The sequence below is a fragment of the Choloepus didactylus genome, chromosome 1 (genome assembly GCF_015220235.1).
Source record: "Choloepus didactylus isolate mChoDid1 chromosome 1, mChoDid1.pri, whole genome shotgun sequence".
NCBI classification, from domain to species: Eukaryota; Metazoa; Chordata; class Mammalia; order Pilosa; family Megalonychidae; genus Choloepus; species Choloepus didactylus.
Genome location: NC_051307.1, coordinates 234,637,353 through 234,654,560, shown reverse-complemented (window position 1 = coordinate 234,654,560; position 17,208 = coordinate 234,637,353). Strand labels below are relative to the sequence as shown.

General features: G+C 40.4%; 1 protein-coding gene across 7 annotated transcripts in view; it reads right to left on the bottom strand.

Moving 5' to 3' along the window:
• The window catches only part of ITPR1 (inositol 1,4,5-trisphosphate receptor type 1), a 352,707-nt gene that overhangs the window by 119,930 nt on the left and 215,569 nt on the right, over positions 1–17,208 (bottom strand). For 5 of the 7 annotated variants that reach the window (XM_037800676.1, XM_037800678.1, XM_037800679.1 and 2 more), the window contains 3 exons: positions 13,220–13,368; positions 12,197–12,308; positions 3,744–3,776 (listed from right to left, as the gene is read on the bottom strand). In XM_037800676.1, coding sequence (XP_037656604.1) covers positions 3,744–3,776; positions 12,197–12,308; positions 13,220–13,368 — 294 coding nt within the window. The remainder of the gene's footprint in view (positions 1–3,743; positions 3,777–12,196; positions 12,309–13,219; positions 13,369–17,208) is intronic. The other 2 variants (XM_037800680.1, XM_037800696.1) reach the window with 1 other exon arrangement.

Here is a 17,208-nt window from a genome sequence, read left to right as displayed (position 1 = left end):
TGACCAAAGTATAAGGCTTCAGTCATTATGGAACAATCTCAGCATTAAAAAACAAAACAAAAAACACCCTTCCATGACTCTGCGATCACTGCTGTATGCTCTGAGTCGAGCTTGCTCTGTGGTTGCCAGTGTCTAACAGTAAACAGCACCATGCATTTATTGGCAATTCTTGCTGAAGGTCACACATTAGCAGTGAGCCTAAATTCCAGGAAAAAAAGAAGCTCTTATGTAACTGCCGCCTGAATGTTGGCAGATGCCCAACCCAGCAGTTCACAGCAATGTAAAAAAGTAGGACACCTCCACCCTGGGTTGGATGTCATGAGAACGCCACCTGAAGGTGAAATTTAATAATTCTTGTGTTTCTCTTCAGGGACCTATCAGCTCTGCTTTTGCCCTGGGTTTTACAAAACTCCCTGCCAGTGGCATCCTCTTCTTGCAGAAGAAACTCAAGGTGGAAAAAGTTGAGGACTCAGTGCAGGCAGGTTGCTGTCACCCTGAACAACTGGGAATGTCAATCAGGCTTTTTTGTTGCAATGCCGGAAGTCAAAGGTGCAGCTGACAGTGGAGGTCCTGTACATTTCACAGTTCCCAATGACAGTGATTAAATGAGAATCACTCAAGTACAGTGAGTGACATACAGAGAAATTAAGCATGTCTACCGAGTCACAGCAGATACTTTTAAAACACACTTTTCCTTTCCAAATATACATACCTGAAAACTCGGCAGACAACTGGTCTACTCACAGCTCTCCTTGAAGTTTGAGTCTCTCATCAAAAATCATCCCTTTTATTAGCATGGCATTTTACTGTTTAGATAAGTGACTCTCATTATCACCCGTTGGTGCCATGAGCCTGTTGTTACCTGACCTCTGTGTTTAGGTAGAACTTCCCTAATCACAGCTCTCATGGCCCCATGTACTTGTCTTTTCTAATATTTCCCATGGTTGTCCATTTATATTAATTTGTATTATTGTCCTTCTCCCCCAGAAATATGTAAGTTCCAAAATGGCAGACACTGTGCCTTTTGGGGATACCACTGCATTCAAAGCCTTAGCATTGTGCCCAAAATATAACAGGCACTCAAATATTAATCATAAAATGAATGTCTTTAGCATCAACTGATTTCAGTTTAAAGTCAAGAACAGATAGATGAGGGAAGTTTCAGGGGTGATTTGGGTGTATACATATATAACAATTCATCAAGCTATAATCTAAGAATGAGTGAAGAGACACTAAAGCAGGTTCCCTTTTCTCCTCCCCATCTCCTCCCCCACAAGGGAAAAGGTAAAATTAGGGGGTGGGGGATAAGGAAGGAGACTCTGCCTCCTTATCTGCAAACAAACCAAAGCCCTCTTCTTCCTGGGTTCAAAAGAAATTTTCTTCTCGAAGACTGGCTGGAAGGCCCCATAACACGCACCTTTCTGGCAATGAGTCGATGGCTTTGTCCTCATTCCACCCTGGTTTCTCAGATCCCTGATGGACTCAAAAGGCACAGGTATTTTTCCCAACTCATTTATTCTACATCTCGTCTCTTCAGATGCCACCAACTGTCCTTTATCACCACAGGCTGATGACCCTTCCTCAATCAAGGGATCATAGGGTCACCAGAGACATTTTGCCCTGTCTAGGGGCTTCTCCCCCCTCCACAGTTAGAATTTGGGACACTGTCTTGCAATTGGGGTGTAAGGTCGTCACACACAACTCGTCAAGCTACAGCAGAAGCCCCACTGTGGGCTGCTGGATTCCATGAGCACGCACTGACAAAAGGCTTGGTGGGGGAGAAACCACAGGAACTGCGGTAGTTTCTAGAACAACAGTCAATGATAAATGCCAGTCAGCCGTCTCTGCTTAGAGAGCCACATCCAACAGCCTGAGAGACTGGGAACAGGGTTTTGGTGTCCCAGGGCTCTGATGGTTGCCAGCGGTAACAACGAAGAGGGGATCCACAGTTGCTTCCTCAGGGAATTTTCAAAGAATCCAAGTAGCTGCCAGAACATTCTTCTTTTATAAACAGACAGTATTCTATTTCCTAGAGTATAATTATAAACACACCTGCTCCAACTGTGGAATCTTTCCATAAGTATGCAATCAACTCCCAGCCAGGAGACCCAAGTTCTATATTGAGCACGCAAACACATCAACTGATTACTATGGTGCAAAACAGTGTATTAATAACACTGCAGTCTCAGATTAGGGAAGGTTTTTCCTCTCCTGACTTAAACTGTACTTAAGCAAACAGAAACTTAACCTCAATACATCGTTGGAAAAATTTAAATCAGCGAGGTATTGGAACTCCAGGTAGACACAAGACTATCAAATGGTGCCAACACCCAAATTCAGCATAGTAGATACTTTCTGACATACAAATAATACAGAAGAGAGAAAACTAAACAAAAAATGGCAAAGATCACTGTAGTTAAGCAATTAAGCCACTCTACTCCCTTTTGTTTCTCACCTTTTATTATCCCAGAAGGCATAGCCTCGTCACCTGTTCATGTCTGAATAATACTAAAGTCTGTGCTTACTGAATTTAGGTGGTGGCAGAACAGTAAGTACATCAGCCAGGCATCAACCCGTTGTGTATTAGTCCTATTTCAGCCACTATGTAGCCATGTAAGCTACGACCAGTCACTTAACATCTCTGAGCTCCATTTCTGAGAGAAATGGACCAAAGTCATAATCGTCCATGTCACTTTCAGTTTTACACCTGTGATTCAAACTCTCCTAAGGCATATCTGAACCATTTCTTAATATTTCTAGGTATGGTGCTGGATATTAAAGTAGATGAGATAGTATATTGGGTAGCAATACCCCAGCCACAATAAGGTATTTGTTGGTTTACCAAAAGAATGAACAGATATCTAAAGCAGTAGAACAGAAAAGTGATTTTACAAAGTCAAATAAAAAATTTTTTCACTGTGCTCAATTTGCTAACCAATTAAACCCTCTCAATTATATCTCAGTTAATTCCCCCAATTAATCTTTTTCTAGTACCCTTTACCTAGCACATATCATATCCTAAGAGTATGGCAATAAATGTTTTAAAATATTTACAAAATAGAAAATATTTAATAGGCCCCCAAATCCCATAAAAAATGACCACTCATCAGTCTCCAATGTAATTCTGGGTGAGTGAAACTAATTTGATGTTTAAGTTTAGAAACCATGAGATTGCATTTCAATTTCTGGATCTATAGGTATATTTCCTAGAAAAGAAGCCATGGATATACATATTCCTAGTTCCGCACTTGAGAGTTAACGTTTGCACTTTGACAAAATTTTACATGACCCCTCACACTCCAAAAGCTGCTACATATAATATCAAGAGAATAGTGGTTTTCTGCTACTTTCAAACTATACTGATGCAGTTATGTCTTTTTGCATGTCTGATACTTTACATACAGATAGAAAAGGTCTTTGTGATATCAAAATTCAGTTTCAGAGACAAGTTAACGGCCAGTGCCAACCACAAATTCAGTTGTGATTCTAGACAGTGAATGACTGAAATCTTATCACAGTTTAGAAAACTTATAGACTCAGACGAGATCTCGAAGGACAAATGGCAAACAAACTCATGGGAAATGCTAACAGAAACATGGCAGACTTCACTCACTCTATAAGGCACACTACGCAAAGTCAAACACTGAGTCTGCAGAGACTGGAAGACAGATCACAGCGCTAACTGAAAAGAGTGTCATGGAAACACCACCATGGGACATTTAAAAAGAAAAGGAAATTAGGACCTCAGCATTATCCAATTCATCAATGGGAATCAGCTGGAAAAGAAAACAAGGGGGAGGGGGGAGAAAAAGAAGTTAGGAAAAGAAATGCAAGCCAATAGTGTTAGAAACTTTGTAAATGCATAAGTATTGCTGACTCTTTCAGCTAAAAACATTGTTAAATGGTGGTCATCATCTTAAGAGGGGCAGGCACTTGGGACACTGCCCCAGCACACACTGGTAGCTGTTCTGAGCTACGGACAAGAACGGGCATCAGACCTCAAGGACCAGCTAACGAAGGACCCAGAACCACATCCCCAGGGCTCTTTTGGAGGCATGAAAACTTGAACAGAGCTGTGAGCAAGGGCATATTCCCCAGTCAAGAACCATATTTTTCAGAAGAAGGTGGGAAAGAGGGAGTAAAGGGCAGGAGTTGATCAGCTCGGCTGAGGACACTTCTCCAGAACCCATCGAGGACTCGGTAGTCTGAGGTACAAAATGCAGTTGGGTTCAATGAGAACCACCTTCAACTTCTTGAGTAATAAGACCAACATATCCCAAAACTAGAAATCCCAAAGGCTGGTATTGTTGATGATTATCAGAAACATTTCCCTTTCCCCCCACTAGGATGATTAGTGCCTCATCAAGTGATATGACAGGATTAATAATAAGTAAAGGGAATTAATATCGAGTGCAAGGAAAACAAAAAGAATTATCACAATTATGCTTGTTTAAGGATAGAAGATAATCCTCAAACTGATTTTTATTATGCTTCATTAACATTTAGGACATTTCGCAAATTTAAGTTGCTATCTGAAACACTGGTAGCTCGAAATGCTAATACTTTATTCACCAGGAGAAAAAGGGCACCAGTAATTAACAGGGGACCTACAGTTTGTATGAAATGAAAACACTTATATTACCTGAGGACATATACTCTTTAGTTCTAAAACAGCTACTACTATTCAGAAGGGAAAATGGAGTTTAAATCAATCCCAAGATATCGTTTTACATTATTCCCTGCTCTCCGAATTTCTTTCCAAAGCTCTCTGACTAAAGACTTAAGTCAACAGCAGCTTCATACAAGAACTACAGTAGACTACAGAATATCCAATACATAAAATAACTATGTTCCCTTTTCAAGCAGGGTCTGGGGACTTGGAAGTTTTCTATGGGTTATAGAAAGGTTTGGATTAAATTTTAAGAATGTTTATCTATGGTAGGTTATTTTCTTTTAAACATGGATATGGTTTCAAAGCAAAGTTCAGTAGGCATTGCACACACAGAGCGTTTGTAAAGTCCTGATATAATTTTAAACTTTATTAACTTGAATGCGCAGGCTAGAAAGACACTATAAGCATCTTACAGAAATGCATTTCACAGATATTTTGGTGATGATTTTTAATATTTCTTTATTTTATATTTACCCCTGAGAAAAATATGCAATGCTGATGTCTTCCATTTTAGAGACATGATTTTCAGAGCGGGTTTTCTTTTTCTTTTTTTTTTTTTTTTATTTTGAAATAAATTCAAAGTTACATGAATAGTTGCAAAAACAATGCTAGCCCCATATACAGAATTCCATCATACCCTGACCCCCCTCCCCCAGCAGCTCAAGCCACCAACTTTAACATGCTGTCACATCACTATTTCTTTCCCTCCCTATCATCCATCATATATTTCTCTGTCTTCTGAACATGAGAGTTAGCTGCACACATCCTTGAACATACACTATAATTCACGTATGTACTTCCCATGAATAAGAACATTCTTTTATGTAATTCCATTAAGCAAAGCTAAGAAGTATGAGATTCAACAATGATACAAAGCTTACATTCTATATTTCCTTTTCCTTATGTCTCAACTGTGTCCCTTCGAGCCACCTGTCCTCCACCCTCCAATTCCATCCAAGTTCATCCTTAGCATTCAATTGTCATCTAGACTGTCTTTTTTTTTCTTTTTTCAATTGTGGAAACATATATACAGCCTAAATCTTCCCATTCCACTCCCTCCCTAGCCTTACCATTAGTGGGATTAATCACATTTAGAATGTTATGTTCTTTCCCACCATCCATTACTAGAAATTTCCCTTCACCTCAAACAGCAACCCTACACTTCTTTCTTAACTCCCCATTGCCCCTTCCCCCATTTCTCTTAACCCAAACTCTACTTTTCATCTCTATGGTTATATTCTCTGATAATTTCTTTGTGTTTACTGCGGGGCTTAAAATTAACCTCTTAAATCCCTATCAATCTTGTTTTTCTTTGATACCACCTTCACTTCAATAGGGCACATAAACTATGTTCCTATACTTCTTTATTCCCCCACCTTTATATAGTTGTCTAAAATTACATATTTTACATTGAGATCAAAACCACTGATTTGTCCTTAGAGTTTGTGTATATTTTATCATGTAGGAAGTAAATAGTGGAGTTATAGTTCAAAAATTATTGACTTCAATTTGTATTCCATTGTGTTTGGAGAATGTTCTTTGAGTATATTCAATTTTTTTTTTTTTTTTTAATAATTTCTTGAGGCTTGTTTTATGTCCCAGCTTATGGGCCCTTCTGGAGAAAGATCTGTGATCACTAGAGAAAAATGAGTGTCCTGGTGATTTGGGATGTAAGGTAGTATATATGTCTGTTAAAATTCTCTATATCTCTTTCTCCTTTCTTTGTCTCTCTGTTGGTAGGGCTTCCTTTAGACTCTGAAGTAGGGCAGGTCTTTTATTGGCAAAGTCTCTCAGCATTTGTTTGTGAAAAATTAAAGCTCTCCCTCAAATTTGAAGGAGAGTTTTGCTGGGTAAAGTATTCTTGGCTGGAAATTTTTCTCTCTCAGAGTTTTAAATATGTCATGCCACTGCCTTCTCGCCTCCATAGTGGCCACTGAGTAGTCACTACTTAGTCTCATATTGTTTCCTTTGCATGTGGTGAATTGCTTTTCTCTTGCTGCTTTCAGAACTTGCTCCTTCTCTTCAGTATTTGAGAGTCTGATCAGAATATGTCTTGGGGTGGGTTTATTTGGATTTATTCTATTTGGAGTTCTCTGGGCATTTATGCTTTATGTGTTTATATTGTGTAGATGGTTGGGGAAGTTTTCCCCAACAATTTCTCTGAATACTCTTTCTAGACCTTTACCCTTCTCTTCCCCTTCTGGGACACCAATGAGTCTTAAGTTTGGACGTTTTATTTTATCTATCATATCCCTGAGATCCATTGCGATTTTTTCAAATTTTTTCTCCATTCTTTCTTTTGTTCTTTCATTTTCTGTTTTGTGGATTTTTAGGACACTGAGATGTTGTTCAGCTTCCTCTAGTCTTGTATTATGAATATCCAGAGTCTTTTTTCACTTTGGCCAACAGTTTCTTTTATTTCCATAAGATCTTCTATTTTTTTATTTACTCTTGCAATGTCTTCTTTATGCTCTTCTAGGATCTTCTTTATGGCACTTATATCCTGGGCCATGGTCCTCTTGATGTCCTTTAAATCCTTTGCCATGTTTTCGTTCTTTGATTGTAGTTCTTTAATTAATTTTGCAAGGTATAATGTTTCCTCCAAAATTGATTTGTGTGTTTGGAGCTGGATTCTCCATATCGTCTGGTTTTATCATATGCATTAAGATTTTCTGTTGTTTTTGGCTTCTTGGCATTTGTTTTGCTTGATAGGGTTCTTTCAAGTTGTATCAAAAAAAAAGGATATTGATCTAATTTTTCAGCGACAGTCTGGTGATGTACACTTTCTCTAACTAACCAGCAGACGGCATCTGTGAGTCACCTATATCCCTCAAGTCAGTTCTGAACCTTTTTTCCATGGAGTGTGGGGAAACGATTCCCGTGTGTTCAGTTGGAGAACTCAGCCTGGGTGTGCCACTGGAGTCGTCCACCCTGGATGTGGGGAGTGTGCATGGGTGGCCAGGGAGGGTGGGCAGTTCTCTCTCGATGTCCCACAAACCACCAGACTCAGCTCAGCGCAGCGCCCCTGGGCTCTCCAAGCAGACCCTCCCTCCCAGCCGCGATCCTCCCTCAGCCGAGAGAAAATGCCGTGCTACGTCATCAGTGTGCGCTGTCCCTCAAGGGAAGCCCCGGGCCACCGGGCTGCGCCGCGGGGCTCTCAGCTCGTTTCAGAATGCAGAATGTGTGAGGCTGTCTTTACTGCAATGCCTTGTGGGCCGAGAACAGCTGAGGTTTTCTCCACAGAGAGAGAGCGAGAGACAGAAAATCTCCCAGGTTCGCCCGTCAGCCAGATATAGCACCCGATCCTCTGGGCTCCCTATCCTGCGATTCTCCCAAGGTCAGTTATCACCAAAAGCCTCTGTCTGCTTGCTGAGGATTCTCTGTCCGTATTGAGCAGTTAATATTAAAACCTCACTTGGAGCTGGGCCGAGAGAGCGCACGGTGCGGCTTCCGTGAGGGAGGGGCTCCGGCTCTAGGCTCTCGGCTCTCAGCGCGGGTCTGCAGTTTTACTTAAAGATTTTATGCTGTGATCTCGGGCATTCCTCCCAATTCATGTCAGTGGATGTTGAGTGTACTGTCACGTTTGTCTCCCCGCTGTTATTCCAGGTTATTTACTGTTTTTTTTTTGTTCATTTTCGTAAATGTTCTGGGGGAGACTAAGTCTTCCACTTCTTTCTATGCTGCCAACTTCCCAGAATCAGTATGATCATAATGAAGAAGGCAGCGGCGATGGCGTGACCGGAAGCACTCAGAGCGGATTTTCTTAATCCCTAAGTGACCATGCTTACATTTGTGTGACAGTGTCCTTCGACCAGCCTGTATCTCGCCACCAAGTATGACAATTCTTGGATGGGGCACTTCTCAGGCCAATGGACCAAGAGAAATGAACAAACCACTTACTACTCCCTGATCTGACTGACTCCTCTGGAGGCATCCGACAAAACTAGAGTTTGTGAATGACCTTGGGATGATCACAATTTGTAAATTCATTCAGTAGTAATTGGAGAAAGTTTTCAGTTGGGTGAGAAATCAAAGTGGAGCTGAAGACTGGATAATATTTAAGTTCTGCTACCTTCCACTCTCTCAGGGCCACCACGCAAAATGTTTACCTAATACTGTAGCCTGATGGAAATGGAAATGTTAAACTCAGGACTTCAAAACACTCAACTAGTGCCAACCTATTCACTTATGACACAGTGGTAAAGGGCTACGACTATGGAATCAGACTCTCTGGGTCTGAATTCTTGGCTCCCTTGTTTTCAGATGTACTGACCCCAAGCAAGTTTCTGGACCACTCTAAGCCCATGTTTTTTCCTCCCTATACTAAAATAGTTAATAACAACTGTGTATCTATCTCTAGGCTGATCTGTGATGAGGTTACTATAGTGGCTGGCACATACCAAGAGGTCAATAAACGTTATCATTGTTATTTAAGATGTTCTCTAGAAAACCAGTGGGCGTATATGACATTTAAAAAGCATAAGTCAGTCTTCTGGGTGATTTTCTTAAATTTTCATCTATTTGCTAATATGGGTGATACTTTGTAAAAGCTTTTTTTTTGCAGGCAAATAGACCCATGCAAGCATACCAAATTCTTTCTTTTGAACAGGATAATAAAGAATGATTTCAATTTTCTTTTTCATTTGTGACCTTATCTAAGTCCTAAATGTTGAATGAAAAGGTAGAGACAACAAATGGCATTGAAGTCTCTTTTCCTTTAAGGATGACAGGTTAGGAAGAAAAAGACAAGAAAACTTGGCTCATACACATTGTGGACACCTCCTGGGGAGGGGTGGAAATGGCACTGCATGGGGATTCAAGAAACGGGGTTCTCGTCTGGATCCAGCCCAGACTTTGGACAGTCACTTTAGAGCACAGCCAGTTTCCTCAGGTATAGTGGGTGTTGGATGAAGGAATTCTAGAGGCCCATTGGGATCAGGTTCTACGACTATGAAGACTTCGGAGAAGTCAGAGAAGCAGTACAACCCTAGACATCTCCAGGGAGGTGTTAGTCATGGGGTAACTTCCACTTTAGAGGCACCTTGATGGGAAAATTGGGATGGGAGGTCAGAAACAGCCTTACCACTTAACCCTCATGTTCTCGGCATCTGGCCCAAAGAACACATACTTTACTGCATCCACTAAAGCCAAGTGGTTTGCCTGAAAAGGGTTAGCCTCTTGGCTCCGGGTTACTTCCACCCTTGAAAAAGCTGGTCTGCCCTGTACATCACGCTTTTTTAGTCAAACAGGGACAGCAAGTAAACCATCAAAAGTATCTTCGAAATGCCTTAATGTAACAGGACAAAGTAATATGAGCGCCAGATCAGGAAAAACAGAAATAGATGAGTTTCTCTCTCTTTGAAAGCACAGTTAATTGAATAGTTAAGCAGCATCTTCCAACAGTCAAAGCACTGGGCCAGAAGCACTGCTCTTAGGTCTTGGGGACAGACTAACAGCTTCCTACAATGTCTTCCTTGGCTTGACAGCAGTTTCCATACTTGCCTAAGTATTTTAGCTTTCAGGAAGAGGGATGACAGCCCCAACAAGACTGGAGAGAAATGTCATTTTCCCTCCAAGCCTCTCTGCTTGAGTGTGACTCATTTTTTTCACCAGCTGAAATGGATTGGAGCTAAGGCCCAAGAACTTCCTCTAAACCCTGAAAATTCACCCTTTCAAAGCTACTTCCTTCCACTGTCCTCTCAAATCCCCAGTGCCGGCATTCTCCATGAGCTTTCTAGAGGGCAATGTTTCAGCACTTCAGATCTGGTACCTCCTGGGTCTGAGGTGACGTTCTCCTAGTTGGCATCACTGGGTCAGGAATGGGGACATGAGAGGGTACCTTCCATGGGCCCCAAAAGACATGTAAGTAAGTATCTGCCAAGCCACTGAGTCTCAGTAAACTAGCAATTTTACTTTCTATATTATTAAAAAAAAAAAAAAAAAAAAAAACCTAACATGAAATGACTATATAACCACAACCTGAAATTTTCATCAGACATGGGATAGGGATGGGGAAATAGTGCCCTTCATCCAAATTTACTTAAATACCTTGAAAGTTATGGTGTCCCTAGTTTAAAATCAGGTTTTATGCCCCAACGGAGGCAAACCTATTTAATGAGCTGGTTAAGGCCCCCTTCGGTAAAGTTCACTTTATTATGGGCAGTGAATTTCTGTAACTGGAATCATATTTTTAAAACATTTCTTGAAGCTCACGTTGAGAAAAATTAACATCTATTTATCTGTTTGATAAGTATATTCTCTGCCATCGGCCTTTCTCTTTTTTTAAACAAGACCTACCGAGGTATCGATACCTGTGTTTACAGGGACAACGCATCTTTCACCTCTCCCCTGTACTAGTGTCCTGAGCTTCTATTATTTATAAGATTTTTTCCTGGCAAATTTCCTCCAGGAAATGCGTACTGAGTTGTAAAAACTTTTTTTTTTAGAATTAGTCAACCTTTATTTATCTTTCAATTGATATATTTTTAAAATTTAGACTACCATTTTAAACTTCATGAAGTTTTGTGTACTTTTTGGTTTTTTCTTCTGAAAACACTGAACATAAGAGTCGTGTATGTTAAACTGCTCTAAAATTAATGAGAGCTATTACTTAAGCTAGAAAGCACAATTCCTGCTGACTTTTATACTTGCAGTAATCTACTTCTTGACATTCATTCTGACAAGGAAAGCTGTGATTTAATTATCAAGCCTTCTTCAGAGAGCTGAATAAGCGAGTTACTGTATATTTTGATAAGTCAATGATATCAGTGTATTCACATGAATTCAACAGTTCAGAAATTGTTAAAATAGCTGTGACAATTAGTGAACAGTGAACATTATTACATTCAAATGAAAAGTGGTCATATTTTAGACTCAAGTTCTCTGTTACAATAATGGATTTTTTTGCTGGGGGCACACAGGCGGGGCCAGGGGCCCATCTTTGTCCCACTTAGAACCGAATCCAAGAGGTCAGGAATGGTCCTTGCATATCCGTGCTCATTGTATATGCTAAGAAGTATCAGGTCACAAGGACTTCCATTGTGCAATCGCAGTGTTTGCCTGTCTTAATTCCAGTTAGAACTGGAGGGAGTTTCTGGATGCAGTGGAAGTATTGCACAACATCTCACCAGACAGAAGCAGCAAGGAAGCCCATAGGTATGTTTAGCTGGAGCTCAAAATTCAGGAGTGCACACTTTCATACACAAGAAGCATTTCCATTTTTACTGGGAATTGAAATAGATGAAAAATTTTGCTATTGCTATTTCTCTGACATCAGATTATGTGGCAGCCTTTAAGAGAGGACTATATATATACATGTGACTCTTAAAGGAGATCATTGTATGATTTAGCCACTGTTAGGGGCAGGATAAAGAGCTTTAAAAAAAAAAAAAAGAAAAAGAAGTTAACCCTTCAGACAATAATGGAAGATCTGAACTAAGGAGGATCGCTAAATCCCCACTCAGCCCCCCATCTCATTTAGTAGTAAAACAAACAAGGTTTTAACAAGAAAATAAAATTCAGTACCTTTTCTCCATAGCCTCTGTCTTTGGTCATCATTTCCCTGAGGGTTTGCAGGACCTTAATGCAGAGTTTCTCCTCATTTTCCTCTAGCAGCTGTTTAGTATGCTTTATTAACCTGAATGGGGGGAAAACCAGAATTATATCCCTGCCACTATCTTTAAACTAAAGAATCCTTTGCAAGGAACTTCTGGTATCTGGTCAGTTAATGTACAAGTATTTATCAAGGGATCCCCGGTTAAACATACTTCATGGCCTTTGCTGAATTGAGAACAGCCAGTTGGTGACTGTGTCTCAAGAGTGACACCTGCTGGTCAGTGTTGGCAAACACACTCCCTGGGCAGAAATAGCCACCTATGTGCAGATTAGGCAGAGAGAAGAAATGAGACAGAGGCCCACTCAAACCTGCTCATTTATGAAGTGCAGCTCCTTATCCACTGAGGGTTGCTGGTAAAATATGCTAGCAGTGTAAAAAAATCTTTGAGAATGATGGTTGGGCTGAATATACAACGTTCCCTTATCCCGAGACATGTCCTCGAAGGGGCCCAGAAATCGTAAGAAACTCATAGCTAGAGCCCAACCTTAAGCCCAACAAACAAGCTTATGTTAAAAATCAAATGCAGATTTCTGGTCATGGAACCAACGTTCTCTTTTAAGTTATGCCCTGAGGTCTAGACCAAGAAGCTGCAAAGTTGCTAGGGAAACACTGTGAGGTCCAGGTGGGTTCGAGCTCACTGAAAGCCGGAAGTCATGACTTCCTTATGCCTCAATTGCAGCACATGGTGTGGGCTCCGCAAACACTTGCTGGATGGAGAATGAATGAACTGGCGTGCAGTTAAAATTAGAAATTCTCACCAGGAATTTCAAATTCTCACTATAAACTTTCTGTGACAAGGTCAGGACAGGACCCAGCTTACAACCTCCATCAAAGTTACCAAGCAGCACAACGTCTCCTTCCTCAGTAACAAAGGCTCTGTCCAGCCACTGGGGCTCTGGCACGGCCCCCACTCAGAGGGAGAGGCCGCTTACTTGCAAATGAAACCGCCACTCTCACATTTTCTCCTGGCGTCTGTGTTCTCTGGGAAAAGCAGCTCAGGCCTATGGAGGACGTCGACGAGCACAGACAGCTCTGCTTGCACCAGGGGCCTCAGACGGTCCTCCAGGGCTGAGACAATGTCCTGGAAGAAGCACAACCTTGGTCAGAGGGTTCAGGATGGAGGCTGAAGACGGGAGGGTGACAACATTGATTTCTGACCTAAAATATGATGTGCAGGCTAGACTAGTTAGATTAACTTTTAGTCCTGTCTGGCATTTCTCTCAAATTATTAAATGTCACAAGATGATTACCTGAAGCATTAGCCCCTGATGTAGAAAACAACATTTAAAAAAAGAAAAAAAGGAAAAAAAAAAAGGGAACATCCCCACCACCCCTTGTTTTGAGATGGTCTTATGCTACTCACTCCAGGGATCATTCCAAATATTTTAAAATATGAGGCAAAAAATATATTTAACAACATGGAAAGATGTCTAGAACATGAGTGTTAAAATGGTCAAACATCGTATGGGCTATATGATCCTATTTTTATAAACAACATCAACATCTAAATGTTACACACTAAATACTGCTGCAACATGACTACTGGTTACCTCTGGGTGGCAGGATTACAGGTGACTCTAATTTTCTTCTACATAATTCTTATCAGTATTATCCAATTATTTTACAGTGAACATTAATTATTCATATAATAAGTCATATAAAAATGAGAACACAAATGAATGAACATGCTGTATCAACATGCTAAATACATGTACCCTGATAGCATGATGGTCTTCAAATGCAAAACACATAGCTGTAGGAAAGGAAAATAGAGAAAAGTTGAAAGAGCAGCAAAACCAACACAACAAACACCATATAAAGGCAAATGGCAGAAAACGGATGAGAAAATATCTTCAACGATGCTAAGCCTGCTCTCTGGCTTGGCGATTCAGAACCTAACTACAAGTATGCTAAGACAGGGACAGAACACAGCACGTTGAATAGTCTAAGAGGGCCTGCTGAACCCAGGAAATTTGAGTGGAAAGGCCGCTTAAATTGCATTCGCCTTAAATGGGGACCCAAATTTTACTGATAATAGTTCATAATGAACTGATCTTTCAGTCAGAAAAAAAAAAAAAAAACAAAAAACTAAAGTAGATGAAGTTAATTTTATTTTATCTCACATTTAACTAATCTTGGGTAGATAATTGTAATCACACAATAATGCTCAGGATGAAAAAAGAATGAATCAAACGACTGTGGGGCGGGGGAAATTTTCCCAACAAGAGATAGTACATGGAAACATCTCTTAATTCTTATTTGCCTTTCACAGCACAACCAAAAAGATCAATTTTGCAAAGTTGTCTGAAGGTTTCATCAATTTTCCCAAGTTTCCTCTCTTTGGAAGCACCCAGTCAACTTTCTCATCTTCAGTAGTTCCTAGTCCTAACTATGGCAGACTCTTATTTGACAACAGCATTTGCAGGGGATTGAAGTTGTCCTTCAACATCACGTTCACGTGTTGCATGAAATCCTGCATCTTTTGCAAGATCTGAACTTTACATTGCAACTGATTTGCACTGTGTTGTCAAATGTATAACAATCGGCACTCAGAGAGGGATTGACAGACAAAAATGGAGAAGCGATGGGCAGGAAAAGACGCTAGTGTTAAGTGAGAGAGGTGTCTGCATGGGGATTAATTATATAAGCAATCAGTTTGCAGGTGGATGTTCTTACATTAATGACAACTTTTGCTCTTCTAGGCAATCTCACAACTACAGGGGCTCAGACAAGAAATAATTGGATAATGAGGACCCCTGTAAACCACTGGCCAAGTCTTTAACACAAGCATTACCTCCCTAGGTATTTTTTTTTTTTTTTTTTTTTTTTTTTTTAAATCATCATTTTATTGAGATATATTCACATACCACGCAGTCATACAAAACAAATTGTACTTTCGATTGTTTACAGTACCATTACATAGTTGTACATTCATCACCTAAATCAATCCCTGACACCTTCATTAGCACACACACAAAAATAACAAGAATAATAATTAGAGTGAAAAAGAGCAATTGAAGTAAAAAAGAACACTGGGTACCTTTGTCTGTTTGTTTCCTTCCCCTACTTTTCTACACATCCATCCATAAACTAGACAAAGTGGTGTTTGGTCCTTATGGCTTTCCCAATCCCATTGTCACCCCTCATAAGCTACATTTTTATACAACTGTCTTCGAGATTCATGGGTTCTGGGTTGTAGTTTGATAGTTTCAGGTATCCACCACCAGCTACCCCAATTCTTTAGAACCTAAAAAGGGGTGTCTAAAGTGTGCATAAGAGTGCCCACCAGAGTGACCTCTCGGCTCCTTTTGGAATCTCTCTGCCACTGAAGCTTATTTCATTTCCTTTCACATCCCCCTTTTGGTCAAGAAGATGTTCTCCGTCCCACGGTGCCAGGTCTACATTCCTCCCTGGGAGTCATATTCCACGTTGCCAGGGAGATTCACTTCCCTGGGTGTCTGATCCCACGTAGGGGGGAGGGCAGTGATTTCACCTTTCAAGTTGGCTTAGCCAGAGAGAGAGGGCCACATCTGAGCAACAAAGAGGCATTCAGGAGGAGACTCTTAGGCACAAATACAGGGAGGCCTAGCCTCTCCTTTGCAGCAACCGTCTTCCCAAGGGTAAAACTTATGGTAGAGGGCTCAACCCATCAAACCACCAGTCCCCTATGTCTGTGGTCATGTTAGCAACCATGGAGGTGGGGTAGGCGAATACCCCTGCATTCTCCACAGGCTCCTCAAGGGGGCACTACATCTTTTTTTTTTTTTTTTTTTTTTTTTTTTTTTTTTTTAACTTTCCCTTCTTTTTTCAAATCACCTGTATGAAAAAAAAAGTTAAAAAGAAAACAAACATACAATAAAAGAGCATTTCAAAGAGACCATAGCAAGGGAGTAAGAAAAAGACAACTAACCTAAGATAACTGCTTAACTTCCAACATGTTCCTACTTTACCCCAAGAAAGTTACATAATATAGCAACATTTCAGTGAACTTGTTCCTACTACAACCATCAGAAATTAACAGACCATAGTCATTTCTGGGCATCCCCAGAACGTTAAATAGCTTATCTGTTCTTCCTGGATTATTGTTCCCCCTTCCTTAATTGCTCTCTACTGCTAGTTCCCCTACATTCTACATTATAAACCATTTGTTTTACATTTTTCAAAGTTCACATTAGTGGTAGCATATAATATTTCTCTTTTTGTGCCTGGCTTATTTCGCTCAGCATTATGTCTTCAAGGTTCATCCATGTTGTCATATGTTTCACCAGATCGTTCCTTCTTACTGCCGCGTAGTATTCCATCGTGTGTATATACCACATTTTATTTATCCACTCATCTGTTGAAGGACATTTGGGTTGTTTCCATCTCTTGGCAATTGTGAATAATGCTGCTATGAACATTGGCGTGCAGATATCTGTTCGTGTCACTGCTTTCCGATCTTCCGGGTATATACCGAGGAGTGCAATCGCTGGATCGAATGGTAGCTCTATATCTAGTTTTCTAAGGAACTGCCAGACTGACTTCCAGAGTGGCTGAACCATTATACAGTCCCACCAACAATGAATAAGAGTTCCAATTTCTCCACATCCCCTCCAGCATTTGTAGTTTCCTGTTTGTTTAATGGCAGCCATTCTAACCGGTGTTAGATGGTATCTCATTGTGGTCTTAATTTGCATCTCTCTAATAGCTAGTGAAGCTGAACATTTTTTCATGTGTTTCTTGGCCATTTGTATTTCCTCTTCAGAGAACTGTCTTTTCATATCTTTTGCCCATTTTATAATTGGGCTGTCTGTACTATTGTCATTGAGTTGTAGGATTTCTTTGTATATGCAAGATATCAGTCTTTTGTCAGATACATGGTTTCCAAAAATTTTTTCCCATTGAGTTGGCTGCCTCTTTACCTTTTTGAGAAATTCCTTTG